The sequence below is a fragment of the Vipera ursinii genome (genome assembly GCF_947247035.1).
Source record: "Vipera ursinii genome assembly, chromosome: 2".
In the NCBI taxonomy this organism is placed as follows: domain Eukaryota; kingdom Metazoa; phylum Chordata; class Lepidosauria; order Squamata; family Viperidae; genus Vipera; species Vipera ursinii.
In genome coordinates, this window is record NC_139513.1 from 241621839 (window position 1) to 241649385 (window position 27547).

Consider the following 27547-nt stretch of genomic DNA (forward strand, 5'->3'; position numbering starts at 1 on the left):
TGAAAATCCCTTTGGAGTTCTTTACAGTCCGTTATTTTTTTACCATTCCAAACAATGCAATGCCATCAACAACCTTGGCTATTCCACTAGTTAATTCAAAAAAAGGCAAAATATTTTGCTGCAATATTGTAGTAGTAAATCATGAAGGTAATTACTGCCATTGAAAGATAACATTAGGGGGGGAAAGCTGTCATGTAGCAACACAATCATTATTTTAATACTTTTTCATAGAACAAGCATGTAAATCCTCCACCCATTAATAGGAAAAATGCATCCAAATTATAGAGCTTACTGAGATGTGTTGTTACCTTCTATGTGGGATTTCCACTTTGGGACCAATTTAGAAAATATTCAAGCGATTGTTACATGTATGCGTAAATTTATCTCATGATAAGGAGCTAAAACACTGCAACCCTGGAAATAACATAAATAAAGTTGCCAAAATACCTGCCAGCTACACACAACACCATATTTTTGTGAATAACTATAGCATTGTACTTCTGTAGCATTATAGAGGGTACATTCCATGCTTTTTTTAGTATGTCCTTCTGCACCTATGAAAGATCATATCCTGAAGTTTTCAGAGGAAATGGAGATTGCAAAATTCATGTTTCCACTGAGACAAGTATTTTAACCATAGAATTTAAACTTCTTTCAGGAACATAAAAACTACACAAGATCTTTCTTTAAAAAAATGATATGCCATTTGCCAAATTGTATAGTGACTTAAAAACCCAAAATAGATATCTGGATGTTATCTGATTGAACAATTCTCTACAGTATTTTAGCACTGCCTTTTTTTCCACTGTAATTGTGCTTTTCAAAATAGGAAAGTCCTTAGAATATTGTAAGAATTTAAGTAGAAGAATGTTGAGTCTTCAGCTTCATTCCTGACCGAAGTCAAGGAGCCTTGTTACTAGAATGATACCAATTTGAAACAATCCAAACAAATTGATTTGTAAATTGTAACAGTTTCATGGTTTAGCATCCAAGATTTTTGTTAAAGCCACATGAAGGGCATTTAAGTGCAATTGTTTAATTTTAATTTTAAAAATACTTTTCATATTCATAAAACCGATAGTACTACTAAATACCAATTATTTCACCAGGGTTTAAAGTTTATAATCAGTTAAGAACAAAATTAACACAGGTAATGATTAATGTTGCACAAGATACATCCCTTTATTACTGTAATCACAAAATCTTGATTATTTACAGGAATGTGTATGTGAACATTAATAAATGCATTCTGTTTCATAAAGATCAAGTAGACAGAACTTATAGTAAAGAACAAAAATAACGTTCTGGCCTTGCATTGCACATCTTAGTGCAAGTATTAAGACACAATAGTGTTCAATTCGCAAGTATTGCAGAATGTCATGCCACAGTCCAAAGAGGGTCAGGACATGCAGCTGTTAATAAGATGCTATAGTATATAAAAAGCCACATGTTAAATTCATAAAATATATAGTGGTTTATTTGGATGATTTTAAAGTGATTTCATTATGGAATTTAATTCAACTGGGACAACATCCAAAGAATCTTCATACTGGAAAGTCTTCTTTCTAAGCAATGGCTTTGGCTTCAGGCAGGAATGCTTCCCAGTATTTTATCAGCTGGGGGGGGGGGGAGAAAAGGAGAAAGAAAGTAGTAAACAGAATTTCATATATACACACATACATATATGTATATACACACATGCACATCTATCCAAAATTCTCTAAATGTAAATGTCTAATACATTTGTTTCATTGAGTAACTCTAAAATGCGTTATGATTATTTGAAAATAATCTTACCTGCTGTTGTGTTTGCACTAATGATTCCAAGTATTTGATTATAATGGTTTTGAAGTCTCTCACACGTTCTTTCTGACAGTAGAAGAGAATTACAGTATTTACTCACTGAACAACCTTGCCAAAGTTTATTTCATTAAGATCCATTTAATAAATATTTTTTCACAACAGCCTATATACATGCCTCAAATCTTCCTACTTCTTTCCGTATTGTTCTGGAGATTTGTTCAAAATCCCTCTCTCCTTGTTGAACTTTTGTTTCCCACTAAAAGTTAAAAAAAAATGTGTATAATTTAAACACATATAATTAAGCATATTATTTTTTTAAAAGTAACTATAACATAATGAATAGCAATATAAATTAAAAGGTTTTTTATGGAAATGAAAATGATAGCATATATACCTTCCAACTACATAATGTGAAGACTTTCCCAGGCAAAACTATTCAAAAAACGTTTTCCCTTTCAAAATTAACAGTTCTTTTGGTTTTAATCTTTAAGTTCTAATTATAGTTCCAGAATATGTTGTTCAATTTCCTATAAAGTAACAACTAATAATGATAGACCTATAGCATGGATCCTAACTCCCCACTCAGTAGCCCAGTGCAGGGTCGGGGCCTGTTGGGAACCAGGCTGTGCAAGTGGCGGCTGACAGTGCGAGGGTGCATTTGTGCAAGTGGTGCATGCACGCAACCATGCCCCCTTCTCCCCCACTACCACAGAGCCAGAAATGTTGGGGACCATTGATCTATAGCATAAATTTCTATGTCCAGACATGTTTAAAAGGATTAATTATTCTTAGATTTAGAAACACTTAATATTTAAATTAATATTCAGGTCATCTGTTACACTTGACACATAGTATGAAATACTCTACAGAAACTAAAATAGTCTTAGAGTGAGATACCATAAATCTATATTTTACATTCTATTTGAAGAACTCATATATGAATCAACATACAGTAGGTATTTGGAACTGTCATCCCTAAAAAGCTCCTTCCACTAAACAGAATTTCTACATAAAATTAAAGATGAATTAAAAAATATAGTGACTGCAGTGAATATGTCAAATTGGCTATTAAAAGTTTCCAACTCAAATATTGTTATGGAAGAGTTTTCAAAAGAAACCATGACAATGTATAGAAGAAAGTTGCTACATAGAAAACTTGACAAAAGCAGTTTAAATCCAAATTAGTTTTTAAAAAGAAGTCACCGTCTTAAAGTTTCAATATCAGACTTTTATAAATAGCCTGCAGTTATTTATTAAATTTATGACTGTGTTAACTGACTGAGGAATTAAAATTTTAGGCGCCAGAGATACTTAATTCTACAATTCTACAGTAGTTCAGCTGTAGCTGAGTCACTTAAGAAAAGCAAGAATATTTTTATAGAACATTGGTTTTTTGTGCCACACATTAATCAGATAATAATACAAACAGCAGCCAATTATATGAAACTAAATGTAAAATGTTCTCAGTAAACTGTTACCTCCTTATGCACATTTTAATTACAAGTCTATGCTAAACAGCTGTTACTATCCATTCTCAGTGATTTAATTCTTGTCATACTATCCTGATCATTGAGCACTTTTGTAAAAGTATAAAATCTTCACAGAAGACAATGTGCTACTTCGTTTAAAAAAAGTATGTCGCATATTTAAGAAAAATGTATAGGTGGATTTGCTTGTTAATGAACATTAACAATTCTTATTCAATGTAAGAAATAAGAACAGGAAGCGCATGTTCTCCTACCTCTTCAATTTCCTTGATGAAGCATGACACAAAAAGTGCAGAGATTATGATCAGAATACCTCTAGCTATTTTAACATTATATTGAAGATATACAAGTGAAAAATATGTATATGCAATTGTAAATCTGACATTCACAAATTTATGTTTTGGAAATATTTCATATAGAATATAAATTGCCTGCTTTTTTATTTAAAAAAAGTAGCATTCAGTTTGTAAAACACAAATATGAATATATATTTAAGAAAATGTATGAGATTACTGTTATTCTAATAATAATGGAACTAATGATGATTAAAACCATATTTGAAATGGACTAAAGGCAAAGAATATTAAGAACAAAACAGGTTTTTTTAATTAAAAAGGCACTGCATTATAAAATTTACCTCTCTGATTTCATCTTTAGCTTGCTGTAATTTGTCAGGTTTGTTGGCAAGCTGAAGCTTAGCTTCAGCCTCTCGTTTTTTCTGTAACATGACCTGAGCATCTTGCCATTTCTGCCAACATTTCATTCGATGATCAAATACACCCTATAAACAATGTGGTTTTTTTAAAAAAGATGACAGTAAGCTTATTCAAAATCTGACATTTCAAGAAAAAAGTTTTGCATCTTAATTAAAAATAACTGATTATTACTAAATGCTTAGCTTAAATGCCTATAGTTATTCATCTACAAAATAACTTGAATCTAAAGAGGTATCTAACCTGGCCAGCTGCTGCTTGTAATGTACAAGACTTGAGCTCGGGGCTGGGAGCCCAGAATGATCCGTGTGTGCCTCCTTACTCTCTTATAATCCCTTTCTGTCCAATTTCTCCACTCTGTGAGTGGAAGGGGAAAAAAGGAGCGAGCAGGGAAAAAAGAAAAAAACCCAAATAATCTCTGGTTTCAATGTTTCCTGTGCCTGATTTTTTTAAAAATGTATATTACCCACTGTATGCTTGCTTAAAGGTAAAGGTTCCCCCGCACGTGCGTGCTAATCGTTTCCAACTCTAGGGGCTGGTGCTCATCTCCGTTTCAAAGCCGAAGAGCCAGCGCTTGTCCGAGGACGTCTCCGTGGTCATGTGGCCGGCATGACTAGACGCCAAAGGCGCACAGAACGCTGTTACCTTCCCACCGTAGTGGTCCCTATTTTTCTACTTGCATTTTTACGTGCTTTCGAACTGCTAGGTGGGCAGAAGCTGGGACGAGTAACAGGCGTTCACTCTGTTACGCGGCACTCGGGATTTGACCCGCCAAACTGCCAACCTTCTGATCGACAAGCTCAGCGTCCTAACCCACTGAGCCACCGTGTCCCACTGTATGCTTGCTTACTTTCCTGTAATTGCTTCTTCACTGATCTTTCTGTTTTACAAGGGATGGGTGGGGGTGGGACAAAAGGAAAACAAGACAGGCACAGGACAACATGTACTGACTATAGTGGCAATCATGTGACTGAATGATACTGCGAAGATCATAGATGTGGTCATTGCTCATAAAGTTATTTTTATTCAGCACCATTGTAATTTGAATAATCACTAAATAAAGCAATTGACAAAGATTTACCTGTATCCTTGACTTCATGTAAACTTTCATTTATGCAATTTTCTTGGCAACAACACATTCTGTTTAACGTTCTGTTTTTCCTGGTTGTTGTTTTTTGACAGTTTAGTTTGCAGTAAAATTATCTAATAGTACCACATCAAAATACTAACCAGATCTCATACTGATTAATTTTCAAAGCCCAAATTCAGAAAGGTTCCAAGAGCTTGTATGAGAGCCCACTTAGTGTAATAATTAAAAAACTGGGACATTTTGAGTTCTAGTCCTCCCTTTGGCATGAGATCCATCTTGGGTTCACGAAAAAAGTGGGATATAAATCAAATAAATATATTATATCCTGAAAATGTCATAGCATTGAATATAAATTCAGCATCACAGGTAGTACTCAGTTTATGACCCTAAATGAGGCAGGAATTCCATCAATAAGTGAAGCAACGATTAACTGATACATCACATAACAACACCCGGCTTAGTGTTGGCAGTTCTAGCCGTCCCTATTGCAGTTGTTAAGAGAGACATTACATGACTGCAGTTTGTGACCGCCTGCCAGATTGCTTAATAAGCTCACTTGTTGGAAACTGGCTGCGAAGTTTGCAAATGGTGATAACATGGTTGTGGGGATAGTCAGAAGTCACTTTTTTCAGCAACATAATAATTTCAAACAGTCACTAAAGAAAGGTCATTCAGCGAGGAGTATCTATGAATATAGGTATATGAATATCTGTATAGATTTAAATGTGGGCTTACTTTTACAGCACCAATGAGACGAATATAATCACTGAGAAGCTCAGAGAATACATAGAAATCAGCAAAAGCTTGTTCTTGATGCAACTGGTCTATTTTTTCTTCAACTTCAGCAAGCTGAGACAAAGCTCTTGATAAAGCAGTATGGTCTTCTGAGTTACCTAACATGGCAGCACTTTTAGCAAAGGCAGCTGTATTGATTGACAGTTCTGAAACAAACAAAATAAACTCATATGAATCTTTTACACCAATACTCAATTCTATTTTATCTATTATTTCAACCATTTTTAACAGATTACAAATTCTGCCAGTAAGCACATGCAAAAATCACAAAAACTTTGTATTTCATTCCTAAAATGATAGTGTGCATGATATGAAATAATCTTGTGTATCAGTACAGTGATTTCAGAATGAAAATCTGTCACATTACTACAATCTCTGTAAAGACAGATTCTGGTAAAGTTTATATAGCAATGTGTTGGGAAATTGCTGCCAATGAAACAAATGTCAGTAAAATAAATTATTGTAATGCAAAACTTGTAGGGTTTGGATGCTTGTGTAATTTACTATCTCCTCCTAAAAAGATTGTATCCTGCACTATAGATTAGATGAGGATCTTCAATATCCAGTTTAGGGCATAAAAAAAAACACCTGAACATCTTATTGATCTAATACAAAAAGAGGACAAATGTCAGGAAGAACTCCATTCTCCATCTTACACATATCCCATTGATTGCACTGGAAGATTTATGTACCTGATTTAAGCACCTGATTAGTTCCAACCTTGATTCACCCCTTTCTATCCATTTCTATGAAATTAGGAAAGATTCTTGTAACTGACAAATTTCCAATTAACTACGTTAGTTTTCTTTCTTAAATCTCCCATTTTAATGGTGCTGTATATTGAGATTTATATAATAGGTCTTGGGAAAGGATACTAAATCATATTTCAACCACATATATTAAGATTTTGATAGCTAACTTGATGCATGGATTTCATGTTTTACTCTCTAGCATTTTTCATCCAGTTCCACCTATTTTTAAAAAACTCACTTTCCTTATTAAGTAGGCTGCAAAAGGAGATATTCAATTAATCTGATTAATGCAGGATTAATGTTTTTATAAGCAGAACACTGTCTAAGAATCCCAAGCTTTCAATTACATTACAAACTGAAATTATTTGGTAAGAAATATCCACTGAAAAAATGATTTCCCAGTTTCTAAGAATCATTTTTGCATGAGATGTATTGTATACTGCATAGTTCAACTTTTAGCTAGTTTCTTGTCCTGAAATTATTTAATGCTTCTAATCATAAAAGTTTTTAGAAACATTAATTCATATTTAACTTTTTAAAAAGTAAAAATCTGATTAATATATCTCACCTTTTCTGTGACAGACCAAGGCTTCTACACTACCATGAAGTTTCCGAAGTTGCTGATCGAGATTCTCAAATTGTTGTTGCTTTTCCTCAAACCACTGGCAAAATGAAAAACAAACAAACCTTTACAATATATGCTATATTGCAAACTACAATTCCCTTCCTAAGGCAAGAAATTAACTCAGTATAAACAGGTGGTCAACTGATACAATTGAGAAACCAAGCCAATAAGTAAATTAATATCCCATTTTCTACTCCTATGGTTTTAAAATGCAACTGTTGAACCTCATTAATTCATCTCATTATTCAAGTTGAAAAATCAGCTCTTACTGCATCCGATTCATTCATCTTGATCGTCATTTTGTTGACAGCGTCGGCAGCCTTGTTTACCATCCTCAATATTCCTGCTCCACTCAGAGCCTGGGTATTAACTGCTCTCGGCAGCTGGAATTGAATGACAAATAAGGGCAAACAAACTGGTTAAAAGGCTGGAGGTTTAACTGGGCACCAAAGGGACTGAAAAGGATGTAGTGTTTTCTTCCCCCTCATACATTTCAATATAGTGGAACCTAATTTCTTAAATTTACTACTTTTACATCCTCAGAGGAAAACTTAAAAAAATAGACTTTCAATTTGCTTTTCTTCTGCACCTTTACATTTAGATGGAACACAGAGACCATTTGTCAAAACTTGTTACCCTGCCGCCAAATGCTTTAACTGGCTACCAAGAGCAGTAGAGCTTTTAAGGGCAATACTAGGCTACTGCTTCCACATAACAAATGCGCTGACAACTTTTTTTTTTTTTGTCGATCAAGGTATTTCAAGCACTAACATATAACTAGGATAGAATGTACCTTATGTTAATACACACATACACGATTCTTATGAGCTACTGTGTTTAATTACGTATGGGAACACTAACTTCAAATCTGATTATGTACATGCACCTTTCCGTAGATGATTTGTTTTGCCCTGCACCCACATAAGACACAGAAAAAGACACAGAGAGAATAGAGACAGTTGGCTGCAGAACTATTAAAACCTCTCTAGGGATATTATTAAAAGAGTTTAGTTATACATTTATACGTAGAAGTCACAATAGACAAATTTCTTTGAAGGGCAAGGAAAAGGGTTTAGGATCCCAGATCAAGTTGACACAGTTAACATGGTAAGTTAATAACCAGCAAAAGTTCCAGCATGTTCTTTTGTCAAACACTAGCTTGTTAGGCCTTAGAGCAGGGGTGTCAAACTCAATTTCATTGAGGGCCGCATCAGCATTGCGGTGGCCCTCAAGGGGCTGGGTGGGTGTGGCCTGGGTGGGTGTGGCCTACTGGGTGGGTGTGGCCTACTGGGTGGGCGTGGCTAGAGTGCATATGGCCTACTGGGTGGGCATGGCCAGCTCTACATCATTCGCATCAAGGGTGCCTATGGGGGCCTGGGCAGGAGTGGGACAGATCTGAGGGTCTCTGGCAGAAGGAGGGTCTCTGGGCCAGGGCCAAGGCAGTGGGGGCCGTTCCCTCACTGTTTCCAGGATGGCTTTGTGGGCCATATGAAACCACTTCGCGGGCTGGATCTGGCCCCCGGGCCTTGTGTTTGACATGTCTGCCTTAGAGTACCATCCTAGGACAAACTGAACTATTTGGAAATCTGTTCACATTTATCAGCAGGAAAGTTACACCAGCTGTATATTAATCCAGCGAGAAAATTTTCTGAAGATAATTTTCTACTTTTAAATGAAAAGTGTCAAACTGACAGCACTGGTGACTGAAGTCCTCTACCAGGGAATTAAATGATTGCAAGATTTTTTGTTCTTGTAATACAAAGATGTAATCTGATAACAACATTTTGAAACAGAGACACAATCGTGTTTGCAGAGTTAATCAGATTATTTATCGAATTCCAGTAAGAAAAGAGGGTTTCACTTGCCCTAGCTTTAAATAATGGAAGTTTGTTAACAGAACTGCAGTAATGCACAAAACCAGATGGCCACATATAAATGTTTGGTACTTAATATGTAAAACTACATAACTGGGAAAATAGAATTAAATACCTCAGAACATTCCAAGAACTGTCTTAAATCAGGATCTTGTAATAAGGTTGGATGTTTTACTGTTCGCTGTAGGTACCTACAATTTTAAAAGTTAGAAAACATTTAGTATTCTTGATAGTATTAAAAAAGCCATACATAGAATGAATATATACTAAAACAGTCAGGGGAAAACAGTGTATTTTAAAATTTATATTAAAATAGGTAATTCCAAGATATATAGAACAGTTCAGTCTCAATAAAAGCTTTCAACCTTTGTCTTTTTACTAAAACAACCAATTAAAGATCCATGTTTATGGAATATAGAACTAGAATGGAGGCAAAACTGAATAAAGTAGCGGTTGATTTGACAAAAGCTAGAGTTTCCAGTTTACATGAAAAAATAACCAAAGAGCAGAACTATTCTAATGTGTGAAGCTGTTCCTCCTGGAAGGAGCTTAATAATTCTAATTTTTGTTAGAAATGGAAAATTAATGGATATGATCTGATCAATATGTCATACATTATACTTATATATCAGTGATCATTCCTATGACATTTTGTGATAGGAGCAACTATATAATATTTACTATTTACCATTATTTTAACATATTATTAAAACAATAATAATATATTCCATCTTTACCATCCTGTGGCAAAAAAAGAATGTGCGTGCTGACTATACCATTTAGTCTCTCTTATTCTCACTTTCTGCTAAACATTAGTTAGGACATTAGCTCCCATTCACAGGAATCTGTGTGATCCAGGACTTTAGTGAGAACCACAAATAAGAAAATACAACTAAAGCAAATTACTATACACTATAGAAAACAAGCCCTACCACACCAGCTGTTCTAGATTTCCCAGTAGAATGCATGTTATTGCCAACAGTGATTTATTTAAAAGATATACATGGCCACCCATCTTAGGAGACACAACTCTGTCTGGCAAATAGCAATAGTACAGAATTAAATCCCAAAGGTTCTCCACCATCCAGTCAGAGCTGAAGAAGCTTCTTGGATGAGAAGCGAAATGTCTTCGAAGGAAAACAAGAAAGTCCAGTTGCCTTGTGAAAAAAAAGCACCTTTGCGATAACTATGACCTGGATGACTGACAATCTCCATAGACATACAGAATTAAATATCACAGAAACACAAAACAAAACCCTCCAGGCATCACAACCAATCTCCATCAATGCAGTTAACACCCCCATCTTCAGACTCCAAGCTCACTCTACACCTATACTTGGGAGAAGAGCCAGCTCTTTAGGCCTTCTGGAAGGTTAAGATAAGGGATACCTGACAAATCTCTAAGGAAAAGCACATTCCACAGGGGCTGCTACGGAAAAGGCACACTTCCTAGGTCCCACTAAAAGGTAACACAAAAGGGTGGGGGACCTGGGGCTTACCTATTCTATCCGATATGGTAGATTAGGCAAATATCCTTTTCATGTTCTGTTCCGAAGACACCTGGATACCATCAAGTTTTATATTTTATTATTGTTTTATTACTTAACTAAAATAATGGCTTCCATTATAGAGCAATCCAATAATCAATAAAATGTATACAATCAATTTATATATCATGTTTCCACGAAAATAAGACCGGGTATTTTTATTTTGCCTCCAAAAGAGGCACCAGGTCTTATTTTTGGGGGGGGGGAGGGTGTCTTTTATACTCACCTCAGGCACTGACAGCCCCACCCAACCAGTCCACTTCTTCTGGGGCCGAAGGAGCAGCTTCATTCTGCAGCTGCATTCTGGCCTGCATTTTGCAGTCAGGCCTTTCCAGAAGGCCTATGCAGCCAATTACCGAGCTATGGATTCAATCCATAGCTTGGTCCTCGGCTGCAGAGGTCTTGCAGAACAGAGCTATGGATCCGTAGCTCAGTTCTTGGCTGCATAGGCCTTCTGGAAAGGCCTGTGACTGAGAAATACAGGCCTGGCTGAAGAAGATGCCGCAGAAGACATTGGCCAGTGAGGAGGGGCCTGGCTGCAAGGTAAGTGGGTGGGGGCACATAGGGCAAATCCACACCCCTACCCCTACCCTAACTTGATTTTTAAGTGTGTGAACTAGCTTGATTTTTAAGTGTGTGCCTTGCCCCAAAACTATTTTTGGGGTAGGGCTTATATTAGGCCCACCCCCAAAAATCAAGCTAGGGCTTATTTTCGGGATAGGCCTTACTTTTGGGGAAACACGGTATTTATATAAAAATATATGAATATTCAATATAATCCCACACCTTTAGTAAGAATTTTAACTGATAAATTACTATCTTATTGTATTCTTAGTAGCAAACAATTTACTAAAATATTACAAGAATCATTTCTACATTATATGGATATATGACTGTATGTAGACAGACCCACCCATCCAGTAAAACTGGCCCAGCAAATATAGAAAATAGAATCTATCCTTGAATAACAATTCCTAGATTATTAAAGAATATTTTCATGAATATATTAATAATCCATTAATTGTGCCAAAATCAGTCTTAATCTCATCCCCACACCAAAGAATCCCTGTAATGTAATTTCAAGAAAAAAAACCATTTATTTTTTAGTTTTTATTATTCTTAGGATCACAGTCATGGAGACCCTCCATCCTCTTGCCCTAAATATGGAATGCCAACACCATCATCATCACATCTACAAGATTAGGCTGTTGGAAAGTTGCTGCATTTCAAACGAGAAATGGCCAGGATTATAGTATGTCAATTTTGAATAGCTTTATTGTACAAGAAGATCAGGACATATAAAAGTCTTTTTCCAATACAAAAAAAAATCACAAACATTTAACAGTATTACTGCGAAGCACTTGATGCTATATGAATTTAGTTGTCTGCCAGCAGACATTTTGTTACAAAATTAGGTAACCTCTTCAGATCCTAGTTCAGTAACTATCTTACGAAGGTAACAAAGCATTTGCAAGCAAACAACCAAGTTCAGAGAGCAACAAGGCTACATATATTCTTTCTATTCTATTGGTGGGAAAAGATTTTTTAAATGATTAAGTCTGGAATGTGATATCCAGGGGAAGCCAAATAGTACTTTGGGAAGTTACAATGATACTAGATAATTTCTCAAACAAAAGATCAGTCCTACAATATTGATATGCTGGTAACAAGTCCTGGAAACAAGAAAGCTTCCCTTAAGTAACTGCGACATAGAAACATTTTGACACATTATGATTTTTTCATACATAGTGGTAAAGATAGCATAGAAGGATGGCATTCAAAGGCCTGTCTTTCATGAATAAATCATAAATACTTTCATAGCGGATGTCACTTGCAGAAGCACCTAAGAATGAAACCTAGAAATTGAAATCTAGATCAATGTAAACTAACTTTTGAAGTTTTTCCAGGTGCCACATTAAAATCTAAGCAATATTTAAAACAGACTGAATGTTGAAATGCTGGATTTTGAATTATATTTGATTCTGAGCAGCTACAGCTATGTTCAGCATGCCAAACAACCTTTCTAAGAGAAAAGATACTGTCTTACATATCTATGTACAGATAAATATATACAGATAGTTTTATTTGATATTCATACTGAAATATGTCATCATTATATAAACAATTTAATATCAACTTCAGATTTTATTCTGAACAGTTTCTTTTACACAGTTTAGCATATAAAATTAAATAGTCTGAGAAGCAAATAAAATTGTATACTTCACTGCACACTCATTTAATACTACTACAGATAATCAATTACCTTTCTAATGCTGCTCTTCTTTTTTCTACAAATTCTGTAGAGGAGGAATCTTCCTTGCCTACTTTTACCTTCGTCATGCCTTTGAAAAAAGTGACAAATTCATTTTTTAACCTGATGAAATTCTGTACTTTGTCAAGTTCATATCTAAATGTACAGTATATTAATCTAATAAGGGTACATATTTAGTAACTGCCACAAAGTTATATGTACAAAGATGGAAAACTGTGGAAACATCAATAATAGAATACCTTGTGAAGATGACAGACTTTGCAGAAATAGCTAAACTGACTTGTTGATTATGGAGACAACTCAGCTACCTTTTATAGGTCTTTGCTGAAAATGGATAAAAATGAATTAATTTTGGAATTTATTGATTAAAAAGGTTTGCTCATGGGAAGAACTATGATATGCAATATGGAAGGGTGGAGATGGTAACTGCTGCATTTGTGACTATTTCAAAGAAGATCTGAAGCTGCTTTTTATTTCTTTCTTTCTTTTTTGTTATTCATCATTTTTTCTTTTACCCTTTTTATAAACTTTTTCTTTCTGCATTTCTTCTAAGTTTCTGTAATTTTTAAAACCTTTGCAAAATCTTATTTTAATCAAAATTATTCATAAAATACCTCTAGGTCAGAAAAATACATTTTAATATTGTATTTGACCATCATGCTTTTCTCTTCTATAAATATGAATTTACTTACATGAACTGTACTATGGTAATGTGAAGAGATCTGGGCTGGTCAGTTTTAGATAATTATTTTCCTTCACCTAAACATCATTGTTCAGATGAGTAATGTGAGACAAATGTTTTCACTTTACTTTTTAAGAGTTAGTGTCCAGTACAGAAATTAACATACTCAACAATTATTTTCCTTGAGATCTACCAGGTTCCATGCTTCACCTGATTTTATCCTTTTAATTAAAAAAAAAAGTTAAAAGACGACACACTGCAAAGCAAAAAAGCAGCCTCAATAATTATATTTTCTTCAAAAATATAAATGGTACTAGTTGCACTCTTAGGCTTTATTTAGAAATTATTTCATTTGCCCTCCAAAAAACAAAAGATAAGCTGATGTGGGAAGAGCTTATTGGGAGATTAAAAGAATAACTGACACTTCTATTCAAATAGTAGACTTCTGGAAAATGGGTGTTTTTTCATTGTTGATTCATAAATTGCAGACATTTGGGGAGAATATATAAAATTCCAAATGGGCCCACTGGTTTAAAAGGGACAGGCTTTTGGCTAGTCTTTTTGTAGCCTATAGAAGGGATGAGGGAGTATAGTGAAACAAAAGGAACTAATTTTTGTCCTCTTCCATTCACACACAGAAACTGAGGAAAATCATTTCAGAGGCATAAAACGCTAGGGATCAAATAGACTGCGCAAACTAAGTCAACCATCATATTTGCCATCAGCTGGATAAGAAGCTGCAATGAGTTGCTCTCCAGCCAAGAGACTCCGCCTGGTCCTACCAGGTTAATTTCTGTTTATCTGGAATAAACTGTAATTATAAAGTCAGATAAACTTTAAACATGAATAGGATTTTTCAGATGAAAGCTTCATTCAGCTATCACTGAATTAGCACAAACATTTGGATTTAAATGTATGTTCATCTTTTGAATATGCAATGAAAAATAAAGAGTATTTCAAAGAACATTCCTCAAATTCAAAAAAGAAAAACAGCCAGTCACAGTCTAGGGCAGGGGTAGGCAACCTTGGCTCTTTTATGACTCATGGACCTCAACTCCCAGAACTCCTGAGTCAGCTGACTCAGGAATTCTGGGAGTTGAAGTCCATGAGTCATAAAAGAGCTGAGGTTGTCTACCCCTGGTCTAGGGCTATGTACACTGCAAAAACAAATTGGAAAGTGTGCTTTTGACCCTGGTAGGAGTATAGCACTTCTCAAAAATCAATGTGACTCTTAAAATAGCAGCAGCTCTTTTTTCAGACTCAACTTATATTGAAGTTTGTGGAAAAAAAACAACAGGCAGCTTAGTGGATAATAGAAAGTGCTGTACTTTTGCAACGTCCAAAACACTTCTTCAAAATTATTTTTGAAATATGCAACAATCAGCCTGAAACAGTCAAATAACCAAACAATAAAACTCTTCAGTCGGAATTCTGCTCAAGTTTTCTCAAACCAAGTATTAGTATTCTCAAGAATATCAATGCACAGTATTGTTTCTCATTAGTCTATTCCATTTCTCTTGGGAAAGAATTCATGTTCATTTGTATAGATACTAATTCCCTTGATTAATTTGAACACCTCACCAAAGGGTTGAAAGTATTGTTTCTACAACTTTACACTTAATATCTTGTACAAAAATGAATAAGCTTTCTTCAGTTAAGAACTATTGAACATCAAAGTTTAATGATGACGTGAATTTACAAGTCAAAAAATAACGTGAGATGTGCACCCACTTTCTCTCTAAATATATAGAGCGCCAGTTTGGTCAAGTGGCTAAGGCACTGTGCGCTCTAGTCCCACCTTAGCTATGAAAGCCACTGGGTGACCGGGGACCAATCACTTTCACACCAACCCATGTCACAGGGTTGGTATGTGGAGAAAATAGGAAGAGGGAGTTATTTTGGATACATTCACCGCCTTCAGTTACTTGTAAAAATAATAAAGGTGGGATGTAAATAAATAAATAATTTCAGTTGAGTCTGCCGAACCCCACAGTGCTTATAAGTAAAACATTAGCATAAAATATATCAAGCAAAAAATAACTGAATGGAAGATAATATCCAAAGACTAACCAACAACAAACCATATGGGCTCAACCATCATTCTAATCCAAAACCTGGGAGAATAACCAGGGTTTTTGCCATGTAACCTTAATTTACAGAAATACAAACAGTATGATCCAGTAAGATATAAAAGACATAAAACATGCAAATGAGTCTCAAATACCCTCTGGAAGAGCTCCAACTGCTTGCAGATGGTGGCTAATCTAACATACAACCAACTTGGTTATGGCTTCTAACTTTTAATCAAGTAGGAACTGTGAATCTAGGATGATACGCAAATCACAGACCTACCGGTACTTCTTCAGGGTTATTGGTTCCCCCCAATGACACACACCACTGAAACATCTGAATACCCTGATGACAAATAGTAATTGTATCCTGATAGGATTCAATCTGGATCTCCACAAACTCTGGACACTTTAACAGTCTCACCACTATGGCCCAGGGTAGAGATGTAAAGCTGTATCATCAGCATATTGATTATCAGTATGTGATTAACAGAGTGATTAACCTAAATATTTTGTCAATTTACTATAAAATTTAAAAAGTAACTAAATGCTACAAGACCAAGGGACAACTAAATAGAACATGGAAAATACATTTTATCATTCAAATAAAGTGTACTTTTCTTTATGTTTATGTTTCTATATGTTGATTTAGTTCTTACATATTCTTTCTTAAAAAAATCTCAAAAGCAGGAGCTCCTTTATTTATTTATTAAGTTTAGAAACTGCACATCTCCTTCAAAGAGGGACTCTGTCTGGTATAGAAATAAAATATTAAAAATAAAAAAATGAAGATAAAAATTTAAATAAGAGACAAGGATGCTTAAAACTTAATATTAAAAATTAAAAGGCAGAGAAGGGGCCTATGCTTTTCTGTAAAGTCAAGTGAGATAACAGACCCAGATCTTTACACATTTCTGAAAGGCTATGAGACTGGGCACCCGCTTCGCCTCTAGGGACAGAATGTTTCAAAGCCAGCAATGGCAGAGTAGACTCTCTTCCTGGAACCTGCCAGTCAGAATTCTTTAACTGACAGGCCCGCTACATATCTCTTTTGCCTAATCATGTGGGATGTCCTGGCGTAAAATGGTACTGTAGGTAACCTGGCCCTTTGGAAATGGAGCAGTGGGCTAATGCCTCCTTAAGTAAAACCAGCTGCCTGCAATTAGTGCAGGTTCGCATCCCACCAGGCTCAAGCCTTCCATCCTTCCGAGGTAGGTAAAATGAGGACCCAGATTGTTGGGGGCAATTAAGCTGACTTTGTAATAATGCCGCTTGGGGTGTGTGTGAAAGCCCTAATAAGCAGGCATATACATAGAATGAAGGCTACTGCTAAGTTTGTAAGCTGCCCTGAGTCTTCGGAGAAGGGCGGGATATAAATGGAATTAAAATAAAAAATAAAATAAAATACAGTGAGACCTATTGACCCCTTCTCAGAAAACTGTTTAAACACATCAAATATATATTGACTATAATGCAAAGGAAACCTATTAAGTCTAAATTCAGTTATCAAAATATTACAAATAACAAATATATAACATAGTCATATAGGTACTTCATTATTCCATTAATCAATAAGACAAACTTAGTTTCAGTCAGAGGTAACTAATAAAGTAACTATTTTCTTTATCTTCTCTAACTTCTAAATAAGTAATTTAGTGATGATTAGAGGTTAGTGAAAATTGTCAAATAGATGCAAAAATAGATTTATATAATGCAACACAATTTTTATTGTCAGAATAACAGTTTCACAATGTAAGATGAATATCATTACTCATTAGTCACACTTACCTACAATACTCTTTTCTGGAGCTGGTGGTACAATGTAACCAACATGAAGATATTTTGATGCTAACTTGCCATACAAACCAAGAAAATCACTGAATCTTCTTTTAACAGAGAATTCATTTTTGTGAAACATAGTTAGGGAAGTCTAAAAAAAACATAAAAAGGCATTTGTAAATATACCACATTTATATAGTGCTGAACACTAAATATCTGCTTAGTTATCATGTAACGGTTACCTTTGTAGTGACTCTGTATGCCATGTAAGCATTCATGCCATCCCCTGTATGGTACATGAATAAAAGTATATATTTATTAAAAACTTACTTATCCATTTATATAATCTATTAACATTAGAGTTTTTATACATGTGACTTAAATAGTTATATATCAAAGTTTAGCTATAAAATAAAGTAAAATTTCTTTAATACAACCATTTTCAGACTCACCAACTTTTTCTGGATCTGATACATTAATTTCAATATCAAATGCATCCCCATTTGTTTCTTCTTCAATCTAAAAAACACATGTAATATTAAACAGTAAGTAATCTTTCCAATAATCTAAATTTAATGTCTAGTCACAAATTCTAAAAGATTAAACATCACACTTGCATCGCTATAGTTTGAGAAATATCAAAACCATAGCTCACTAGATTTTCAATAAGGCAGGCATTTGAATAATTAAAATTAGAAAAGATAAAGCACAATCCTTCCTAATTCCGAAGAACATTGTGAATACGATTAATGTTGTGTAACTATGTCTGAAAAGTTTTCATAGAAAAAAGATTACAGTTTCTCAGCATTAAAACATTTTTTAGCACTGAAAATAAAGGCTACTTGTATTTTCATAAAAATCATTCGATTAAATTATCCCAATATAATACAACTATTTATAACAAGAAATGCAAAAAATATTGGCATTCCTAGAAATATTTTTTCTGATCATCACTAAGGATTAGAAATAATTCAACCAGCCAATCCGATAAAGCAGATTTAGGAATACTATAGCAGATACATACTAGATCCATAGTGGAACAAGCGCAAGTCAGAATAAAATCAAATTGATCTGGCTCTTTTCCTACAAAGCTCTGTGGTCATAGAGCTTTTTTAAAAAAATAGGTCAGGGGTGTCAAACTGCCGGCCCATGGGCCAGATGCGTCACAACAAAACCACGCCCACCCCATTGCCGGCAATGGGGAAAAAGCTCCAATATGTCGCGCAACATCATGTGACGTCACGAGTTTGACATGCCTGAAATAGGTGAATTAATTAAAACAGATTAAATTTGTATTTTAACTCTCAAAAAGGTTGAGAGATAGAATTGCAGAGCTTTTTGATAAAATGAAGGACCTTATGGTGTAGGGAATAAGCATTAAAATTTAAAAACAACCAGGCCACTAACTTTGTACTTTTTCCCCTTTAGATCTATAACTCACTTTAGAGCTTTCATTTTCAAACAATGCTTCTTATTAGGACCATTACTTTTCACATTTATATTTTCTACTTTAGATAAAAGAAATGATAATGCATTTTTTCATCCTGTGGTATACACATCCATATAAAGTTAAATGTTTAACATTGAGAGAAAAATACCATTTCCCCACTTTTGTTAAGACTTTTCCTTTACCTCATCAACTGCCATTTACCCCAAACCTGAGCTAGATTAATGCTGTTTATTGCCTTGCTCATATTTTAATGGATTATTAAAATTCCACTCTACTCATAGAAATCAAGTTCCCTCTGAATGAAAATCAGTTTTCAAGATACATCATTCTGAAACACCTGTACCAGTTTAAAGAGAACTGGAGATTCATAATACCATGTTTGCCAAAGTCAAGTCACTGAGTTGAATAAAACTAAGTACATGTTTACCATATTAATCAACGCAGACAAGCAAACAATAAATTGTATCTAATCAAGAATATTCCAGCAACATTGTTAGGGCAAGCCACTTCTATAAAAAGAGAGAGCAAACCCCACCCCCTCGTAGCACTGATGAAGTTATCTAGTTGGGTAATAAAACATCTATAAGAAAACAACCAAACTCAGAGAACACTAAGGACCTCATGGAATTTTTACTGAAATAATCTCTTGATATAAACCAAGATGGATAAGATATGGACCAGCCAAAGATCTTGCCATATTTTTCTGTTCTTAGCATGCTGCAAAGAACCCAAAATCCTGATTGTGTCTGAACTAGGAAATTATGTTCAGAATAAAGTAGATATCCAATCTAGTGAGTTCTTAATAGAAAATTTAACTTGTATATACAGTTGGGCATGCTTACTGGAGGATAAATACAAGGATAGGGATAATAGATATAATGCTGGCATGGGTCCAGGTTATTTGAGGAATCATCTCACCGCAATGGGACTGGTCTTCCCCACTGTGCCAACAGAGGGAGCATACTACAGATCCCATCAGCCAAGGAATTTTGGCTGGCGGGATCCAGGAGAAGAGCCTTCTCTGCCATGGCACCTGCCGTCTGGAATATCTTACCCCTCAAGGTGAGATTGGCTCCCACCCTCCTGATGTTTCAAAAGAGTCTCAAGACCTGGCTCTGCCAGATGGTTTGGGGACCCAATGGGGGAACCTCATACTGGAGGTGGTTGACTAGTTAAAACTCAGTGCTATCTCCCCACCCCATCTTGTCTCCTTGATTTTATCTGTTAATGTTTTTACTTGCTGATATTTTAGTGTGAATTATTTTAATGTTTTTGTATTTTTTATGCTGTAAGCTACCCAGAGTCATTTGATACAAAATGGGCAGCAAATAAATTTGCTAAATAAATACTATGTCTCTGCGAACTTAGAGATACCTCTGAATAAGGTCAGGATATAGAAAAGAGTAGAGTAGAGTAGAGTAGAGTAGATAGAATAGAAAAGAATAGAGTAGAGTAGAGTAGAGTAGAGTAGAGTAGAATAGAATAGAATAGAATAGAATAGAATAGAATAGAATAGAATAGAATAGAATAGAATAGAATAGAATAGAATAGAATAGAATAGAATAGAATAGAATATGGAAGGGACCTTGGAGGTCTTCTAGTCCAGCTCCTTGCTCGAGCAGGAGAACCTACAGTAGATAATTTCAAAATCATTTAGAGCTTTTCAAGATCTTAATTGGCAATAACAATTGTGTTAAAATATTTATCCCAATATTCATTCAAAAAGGCTCCAACTACTTATACCTAATTAATATAAAACAAGACAGCATTCCCTGTAGAAATGACAATTGTAGGAATTGTAAAACCAGTCCCATACATACATTTGTTGTAAGAATAAATATCAATTTCTAAAGCAAGTTAACTATTTCTTTATTGCTAGAGGATTTTATTGTGGAAACTGCCAATTTATTCACATTTTATTTGACTATAAATTGTGTACCCAGTTTGATAATTGCCTTATTAACTACATTAATACCTCTTCTCTGCATCTGTCAAAATCCACAGGGGCCACTACTGTTTTTGATTCCATTCTTGGTGCTATTAGTGTTGTTGGGGTAACAGGAGTTATAGCTGGAGTAGATTCTGAAGAAAGTATTGGTTCCCTTTCTGGACTATCCAAAGAAACTTCTTCTGTTGCTTCTAGACAAAAAAGAGAACCATTCACCCATTACCCTGAATATTTTTACACATGAGAAAGATTTACTCCTGTACAGGTCACTGATACTCAGTATTATTGTGAAAAGTCTGGAATTCAGAGCAAGCTTAATTTAAATTATATATTGCATGATTAATATTTGTAACATATTCGGTAATGTGTAGTTACAAGTAACAGAAACATATCTGTTAATGCAAATTATGATCAATTGCAAAAATAATCAGCATACTATTAAAAGGAATGGAAGCCATGCTGAATACACTTCTTATTATCATCCATCATTCAAATACAAATTTGGGGGAAAGACAAAGTAAGAGAATGAAACTTGTACTTAGTCCAAGTACTGCCTGTAAGCCTGGTGGGCTTCCAGGGACAAGTAGATGACACAGAGACAGTTTAATCACTTGTTTTTTCTACAAGCTGCTCTTAGCAAAGGTTAAGCCATAATTCCAGCCATTATTAATATAAATTATAATATTCCTCTGTTTTTAATAGATACATCTACATCATGAAGAGATCAGATAAGAGAAATGAAGTAAAATAATATATATCAAATAAATTTAATTCATTTAAAATGTATATAATCAAATATAGTTGTCAAATTGTTAAATATTTTAACTAACAATTGAGCATAACATACTACTTTAGTGATAAAATCTTAAAGCACCTTAGAGTGTATATATTCTACATGTCCTTGGATTTAGGACATTCCAAGTATCTTATAGACAGAGAGCTGCTTGGATGGTGTGCAAGAAAAAGGCTGCTGATCCAATATATTTTTATACCACTATGATTGTTATAATTAATCATAAAGCTATTTTAAATAAATATTAAGCTATTGATAAGGAATGTAATATCATAATAAAAAATACAAGTAGTCCTTGTTTAGTGACTGCCTTGTTTAGTAACCGTTCACAGTTGTAATGGTGATGAAAAACTTTATGACCAATGCTTGCATTTACAACTTTCACAGGTCTGAGCAAAGGAAAGGCTGAAGTAACATTGTTCTTTTGGCTTGCAATAGTAATCTCTAAATTAGCTTCTGGTAACTTCATTAGTCATTGCTAGATAATAATAAATGGTTTGCCACTGCCTTATCCTTTTTTTAAATTTACCAATCTTGTCCACAGTCTTGGCATTTCCTGTCCATCCTACGAACACAAACAACATTAGCTTTTCAAGATCAATCAAGACTTATGGAATTTGATTTTTACTTAGTCATAGATTTTTCTGCACTGTTTTTCAATGAAAAATTGATACCTTATGAAAAAGCACGAATAAGGTGTGGCTAGAGCAAACATTTCACATTTTTAAACAAGCACTGTTTATATTTTTAAGTAGCTGTTCCCAACTCTCAAGGAATTCTACACTGGTTCTTGAAATACTTGCAGTTATTTAGTCTGCTAGAGGTCACAATCCAAGTTAAATAATCAATGTAACTTATCTAGAAATTAGCATCAAACTTCCCCTAAAAGCAACTGAATAGAACTAGCAACTTAATAAAAATGCTAAAAGCAACTGAATAGAAATACTCAATTGTATAAGTAGCCATGTGAACAAGCTTCTTATATGTGTGTAACCTTGAATATATTCTGCCTTAAAGAACAAAATACCATAAAGATGAAATACATCAATTGCTTGATCTTGAAGAGCAGTTGTTACATAATTTATACTACGGGATTATTAGAAATGTGCTCTCATTGGTTGCATTTTCTTCCATAGTAATATAGGACATGATAAAGAAAAAAGGGAAGTCCACAACTTGTAATTTCTGCTCTACGGAGAACTGAAGTAGGAGAAGTAAAGTAGTAAAGCCATGCAACTGATCATTTCTTGAAGGTCGTTTGCAAAACCATGCCTGTCAGTACATATGCACAAATAAAGCTAATTTAATTCAACTATGTCCTTCATGCTTCGGTTACTAAGCAGTTTCAATAAAACATGTTCTGTGTTATAGTTTAAACCAAGAGGGGTTGAATATAGGAATAACGGCTTGCCTTGTTAAACATAGGTCAAAGCATGATTTCCCAAGTTGAAACATAATAGGAAGCTGTTAATATGCAAAAAAAAGAATATTTAATCTTTCAATCTCTATTCTGTATATACAAAGAAAACAGTATGTATTAAGGCTAACAAAGGCCTGACCTTTTAATAAGTCATAATTTTACACAGGAGACATTTGCTTGTTACCCATTACAATGTTATAATTATTCAGACCAATTTTATTTAAATGGTAAAAACTGCTCTGATGTATTTAATAGTAACTAAATGATGATAAAGGATGCAAAACAGATCACTAAAATTATACATTGAAAAAAACATGCATGAAGTTTTTCTAGTAAATAACTGGTTTAAAAATGGGAAAGAAATTACCAGCAAAAAGATCTTCCCTGTCATCATCTAATAAGATTTCTGTAGGCTTAGGACCATTTGCATTTGTACTGATGTCTTCCGCTGGAAGACTGGCTGGTTCTGGAGATGAAGGGCTTGACTAGAGAAAGGAAGAAATAGTTGAAAAACAGTCAGTATTTACACTATGATTTTTTTTGTTAACGTTTACAAGCAGAGGACACATTTACTCATGTCAACACTTTCCATTTCCTCAAAGCTGTAGAATAACACACTAAGAAACCTTTAATTATTGTTTAGCAGGATACCTTAGCTAATGTTTTCACTTTGTGTTATTCACTGTATTGTTTATTCGTATGCACTCAAATGTCAGTCTAAAAATTTAATTCATATTTGTTAATCCAATTTAAATGTGGTAACGTTGTTGACTTTTAAAGCTCCTACAATAGGAAATATTAAGTATTGTCAAGTAATAAAAAGGGGTTGATACAAGTGTATCCAAACTTAAAAAGCTTTAAAAACTATAACCATATGAAAGCTCAATTATATTAAATATCAATACAGCTGAACTTCTGAATTCATTTATATAATTTTTTAAATATTTGTAAATTGTAGTAGCTTAAAGTCTCAAAGCTTAAAAAAAGAAAATGGTTTCTAAGTGACTGTGCAACAGGGCTAACACTAATTATCATTCACAAAATTTAAAAACATCAAAATACAAGTTTTACACACTGCCAAAGGAAGCAAAATAAATTAAGGAATGGGTTACCAATGAATGAAGCATAAAAGGCTAGTAATGTAATTTCCTAAAGAGGTAGCCTAGGTTGGTCTAGTTATTTTAAATATCAATTGGACATTAGATTAAAACATTTCATGGATATAAAATAAGGCCTAATAGATCAGGCTTGTCTGTTCAACAAGTTTCTAGCAGGATAAGTGATTAAAACATAAGCACCATAGAGCCATTGCAATACTTGTGAACAAAGAGGTTCCATTTAGTTATTAAATATACATTACAAAAGGAGTAAAAAACCCCAGACTCTGGAAGGGTCACTCTTTCATTTGTCACTCCAATTATGAGGGCTAGGTGCGGTTGGAAATCAGAGGGGCAGGACAGATAAAAACTGATCTCCAGTTTGTTTGTCAGCAAGTCACCCTTATTTACTTGTTTAAGATTAAAAACTATTTCAACTGCAAACTAAAGCTACCAAACTATAAGTCATGAACATTCTGTGGCTAGGGATTCCATTACTGCCCATTCATTTTATTTATTTATTTATTTATTTTTATTTATTTTTATTTTAATTCCATTTATATCCCGCCCTTCTCCGAAGACTCAGGGCGGCTTACAAGCTTAGCAGTAGCCTTCATTCTATGTATATGCCTGCTTATTAGGGCTTTCGCCCCCCCCAAGCGGCATTATTACAAAGTCAGCTTATTGCCCCCAACAATCTGGGTCCTCATTTTACCTACCTCGGAAGGATGGAAGGCTGAGTCAACCTTGAGCCTGGTGGGACTCGAACCTGCACTAATTGCAGGCAGCTGGTGTTACTTAAGGAGGCATTAGCCCACTGCTCCACCAAGGCTCTTTTAGTATGTGAACTCATAATCTACCAGTAGATCAGGCATGTCAAACTCACGATGTCATGTGACGCCACGCACTGTATTGCAACTTTCTCCCCACTGCCGGCAAGGGGGTGGGCACGGTTTCAGCATGACGCACCCAGCCTGTGGGCCGGCAGTTTGACATGGCTGCAGCAGAGCATTCAGCACTCAGTTTTTGAATATACAATGGCACATATAATCAGAAAAAGAAATATAAACCAAACTTTGGGTGCCAAATATAAGCTGTTCAGATAAAAGACATGCCAAAGCTATGCAAGATATATTGATCACCCGTAAGATTATAGTTGCTCAAAACAAGGAATTCTGAAGCCAAAATATTTTCCACATCTATACTGATTTCCCTGGAGTGATTATATATAATAGGGAACTTCCCTGGAGAGATTAGTGTTGATTTAAATTACATGCAAGGCTTTGTGTTTAGGTTGAAGATAATTCATCTGAGCATTTATGTATTATCTGACAGAGGAAACACTGTTGAGAAAGGAGAAACTAATAAGATACTTTCAATGCAACTCTAGTGTAGCTCTTTTAGATATTAATACTTTCATATCCTCTTTGATGTCACCAACCCATGCTTGTTAATCCTGCAGGATACAGAGATGCTGCCTTAACAAATGGAACCAAATTCAGAGGAAATGGTTATTAAAAAAACTAAAGCTACTATAATTCTGTAGTTATTTGAACATTGAACTTTCAATAACTCAATGAAACAAAATAGGGCTCTTAGATGTATCAGAATATTGTACAACATACTCTGATAAACAGTAGTGTTCCATAGTTGTAGAGATAAAACTTGTGATAATAACATATTAACAAAGGTTTTAAGCAAAGATCCAAATTCATCTCTCATGCACTGAGTTGTTGGGCTCAAAAATTTGTGACTTCTTACCTAGAAAATTAAGCCTACAATTTAGTTACAAAATCAAATTCTGCAAATATCAAATCCCTCATTTATCAATTATTTCTTTCATATTAATAGTCAACTCAATAAACACTGATTTTATACAAATACACACTATATCTGCTGTTTGAGTCTTTGTTCCAATAAAGCTGCTAGTTTCATCCACAAGGTTTTCAGGGTCAAACTGCCATGTATGAAAAATATGAATGTCTGTATAATTAGATCTAATACCAACAAATTATTTCTAGTTGTCTTGTTTATAGTGTTATATTTTTAAACTGAGCAGTTTAGAAAGGCAGGAGTACTGTATTCAATTTTCTAAAAGCATATTTTCTTCATTACGTATTTTGCATATTTTTTTCACAAGGGAAAAAATACTGACTCGGCATAAAAAGGTGGAAGTAAGTTTAGGAAACAACAGCCAGCAAGAAGAAGGCTCACTATACAACGCTTTTATCTATCACATATGGCAAACAGATACTAAATGTAGTTGTTTACAAATTAGAGCATTTTGATTTCCAAATATTTTGTGTTATACCTATAAAGATTAACATGAAACAAGCCACAAGCAAGCTTCCTTTACTAAATAAATTTAAGAGTTGCATTCAAGATACACAAATTGGTGCCCGAGCTAATTAAATTTCCATCAGTTGTGCAGGACATTAGTTACCTAATAAACAAAATCCTATATTGAAAAATACACACTTTATACTATCCCCGTTCAATTTCTTATCAGAGTTATAGCATCACCATCTACACACCAGCTGAAAAGTTCATCCATTGATTTCACCGGATGAAACTCCCAACAAAACTTCAGAAGTATTTGAACATCTTCCAGTAACACTTTATTCCCCAATTAGCAACTCCCCCCCCCAATAACAGTTATGACACTTAACAGCTGAGGAATATTTGAAACTGCAAAAATAGCTCAGGAATATTAACGTATACACTTCATCCACAGAAAGCCATCTTTACAGACAATTTCTCTACCAGACACTGCAAGGATTTCTCACCCTCAAACAGCTGGCAATTGGAGACCTCCTTTTCCAGGAGAAGCAGCCACTACTACACAAACCTACTTGAGGAAATCACTTAGTAAGCTAGACGTCCTTGCCCGAAGAGGGGAAAAATTAAATTAATTTTTTTTAGCGCTTTAGAAAGTGTTCACAGCTGGGAAGAACCCAGGGTTGGCGAGCCCCAGCCCAGGGAATGGCAGCGAAAGAGGCGGCAGGAGCAAGCCAGGTTTGAGGAAGGGAGGAATTAAGTCAAAACCTCTCGGGACGGAGGAGGTACAGCCATGACAAACCCATCAGCAGCTGCTCTGGGAGAAAAATAAAAGGAGTTCCAAGAAGAGAGAAAAGTGGAGAAACTACGACTACTTCCTCCTTACCTCCAGGGTCGACACGGTGCTGATAAAAAGGTCCTCCCCGTCCTCCAGCTCCTCGAACTCCGTCGGCTTGCCGTCCCCAAAAGGAGGGGGCTCCCTTTCTGTCGCCATCTTTCCCACCCCCCCTCCTCCTCCTCCCTTACGGACACACTTCTTAGAGGCGCGAGATTTCCGGCAGCTGCAGCCAGTCA

At 34.9% G+C, this 27547-nt stretch overlaps 1 protein-coding gene across 1 annotated transcript; it reads right to left on the reverse strand.

Moving 5' to 3' along the window:
* Window positions 1-1455: 1455 nt before the first annotated feature.
* Window positions 1456-27547, reverse strand: SNX2 (sorting nexin 2). The gene is made up of 15 exons (XM_083351468.1): window positions 27360-27547; window positions 23467-23584; window positions 20914-21077; window positions 17941-18007; window positions 17731-17774; window positions 17498-17639; window positions 12950-13028; window positions 9255-9330; window positions 7535-7648; window positions 7209-7302; window positions 5829-6034; window positions 3928-4071; window positions 1979-2059; window positions 1798-1869; window positions 1456-1616 (listed from the first exon to the last, which is right to left on the reverse strand). The coding sequence occupies exons 1-15, from the start codon at window positions 27465-27467 to the stop codon at window positions 1566-1568; spliced, it is 1560 nt and encodes a 519-aa protein (XP_083207594.1). The 5' UTR covers window positions 27468-27547; the 3' UTR covers window positions 1456-1565.

Coding starts and splice junctions, on each gene's coding strand:
- SNX2 (XM_083351468.1), bottom strand. CDS start 27,467: ATGGCGACAGAAAGGGAGCCCCCTCCTTTTGGGGACGGCAAGCCGACG. Junction 17,640..17,730: donor CATACAGAGTCACTACAAAG/GTAACCGTTACA, acceptor TGTTTTTTTTAG/ACTTCCCTAACTATGTTTCA. Junction 1,870..1,978: donor AAGAAGTAGGAAGATTTGAG/GCATGTATATAG, acceptor TTCTACTGTCAG/AAAGAACGTGTGAGAGACTT.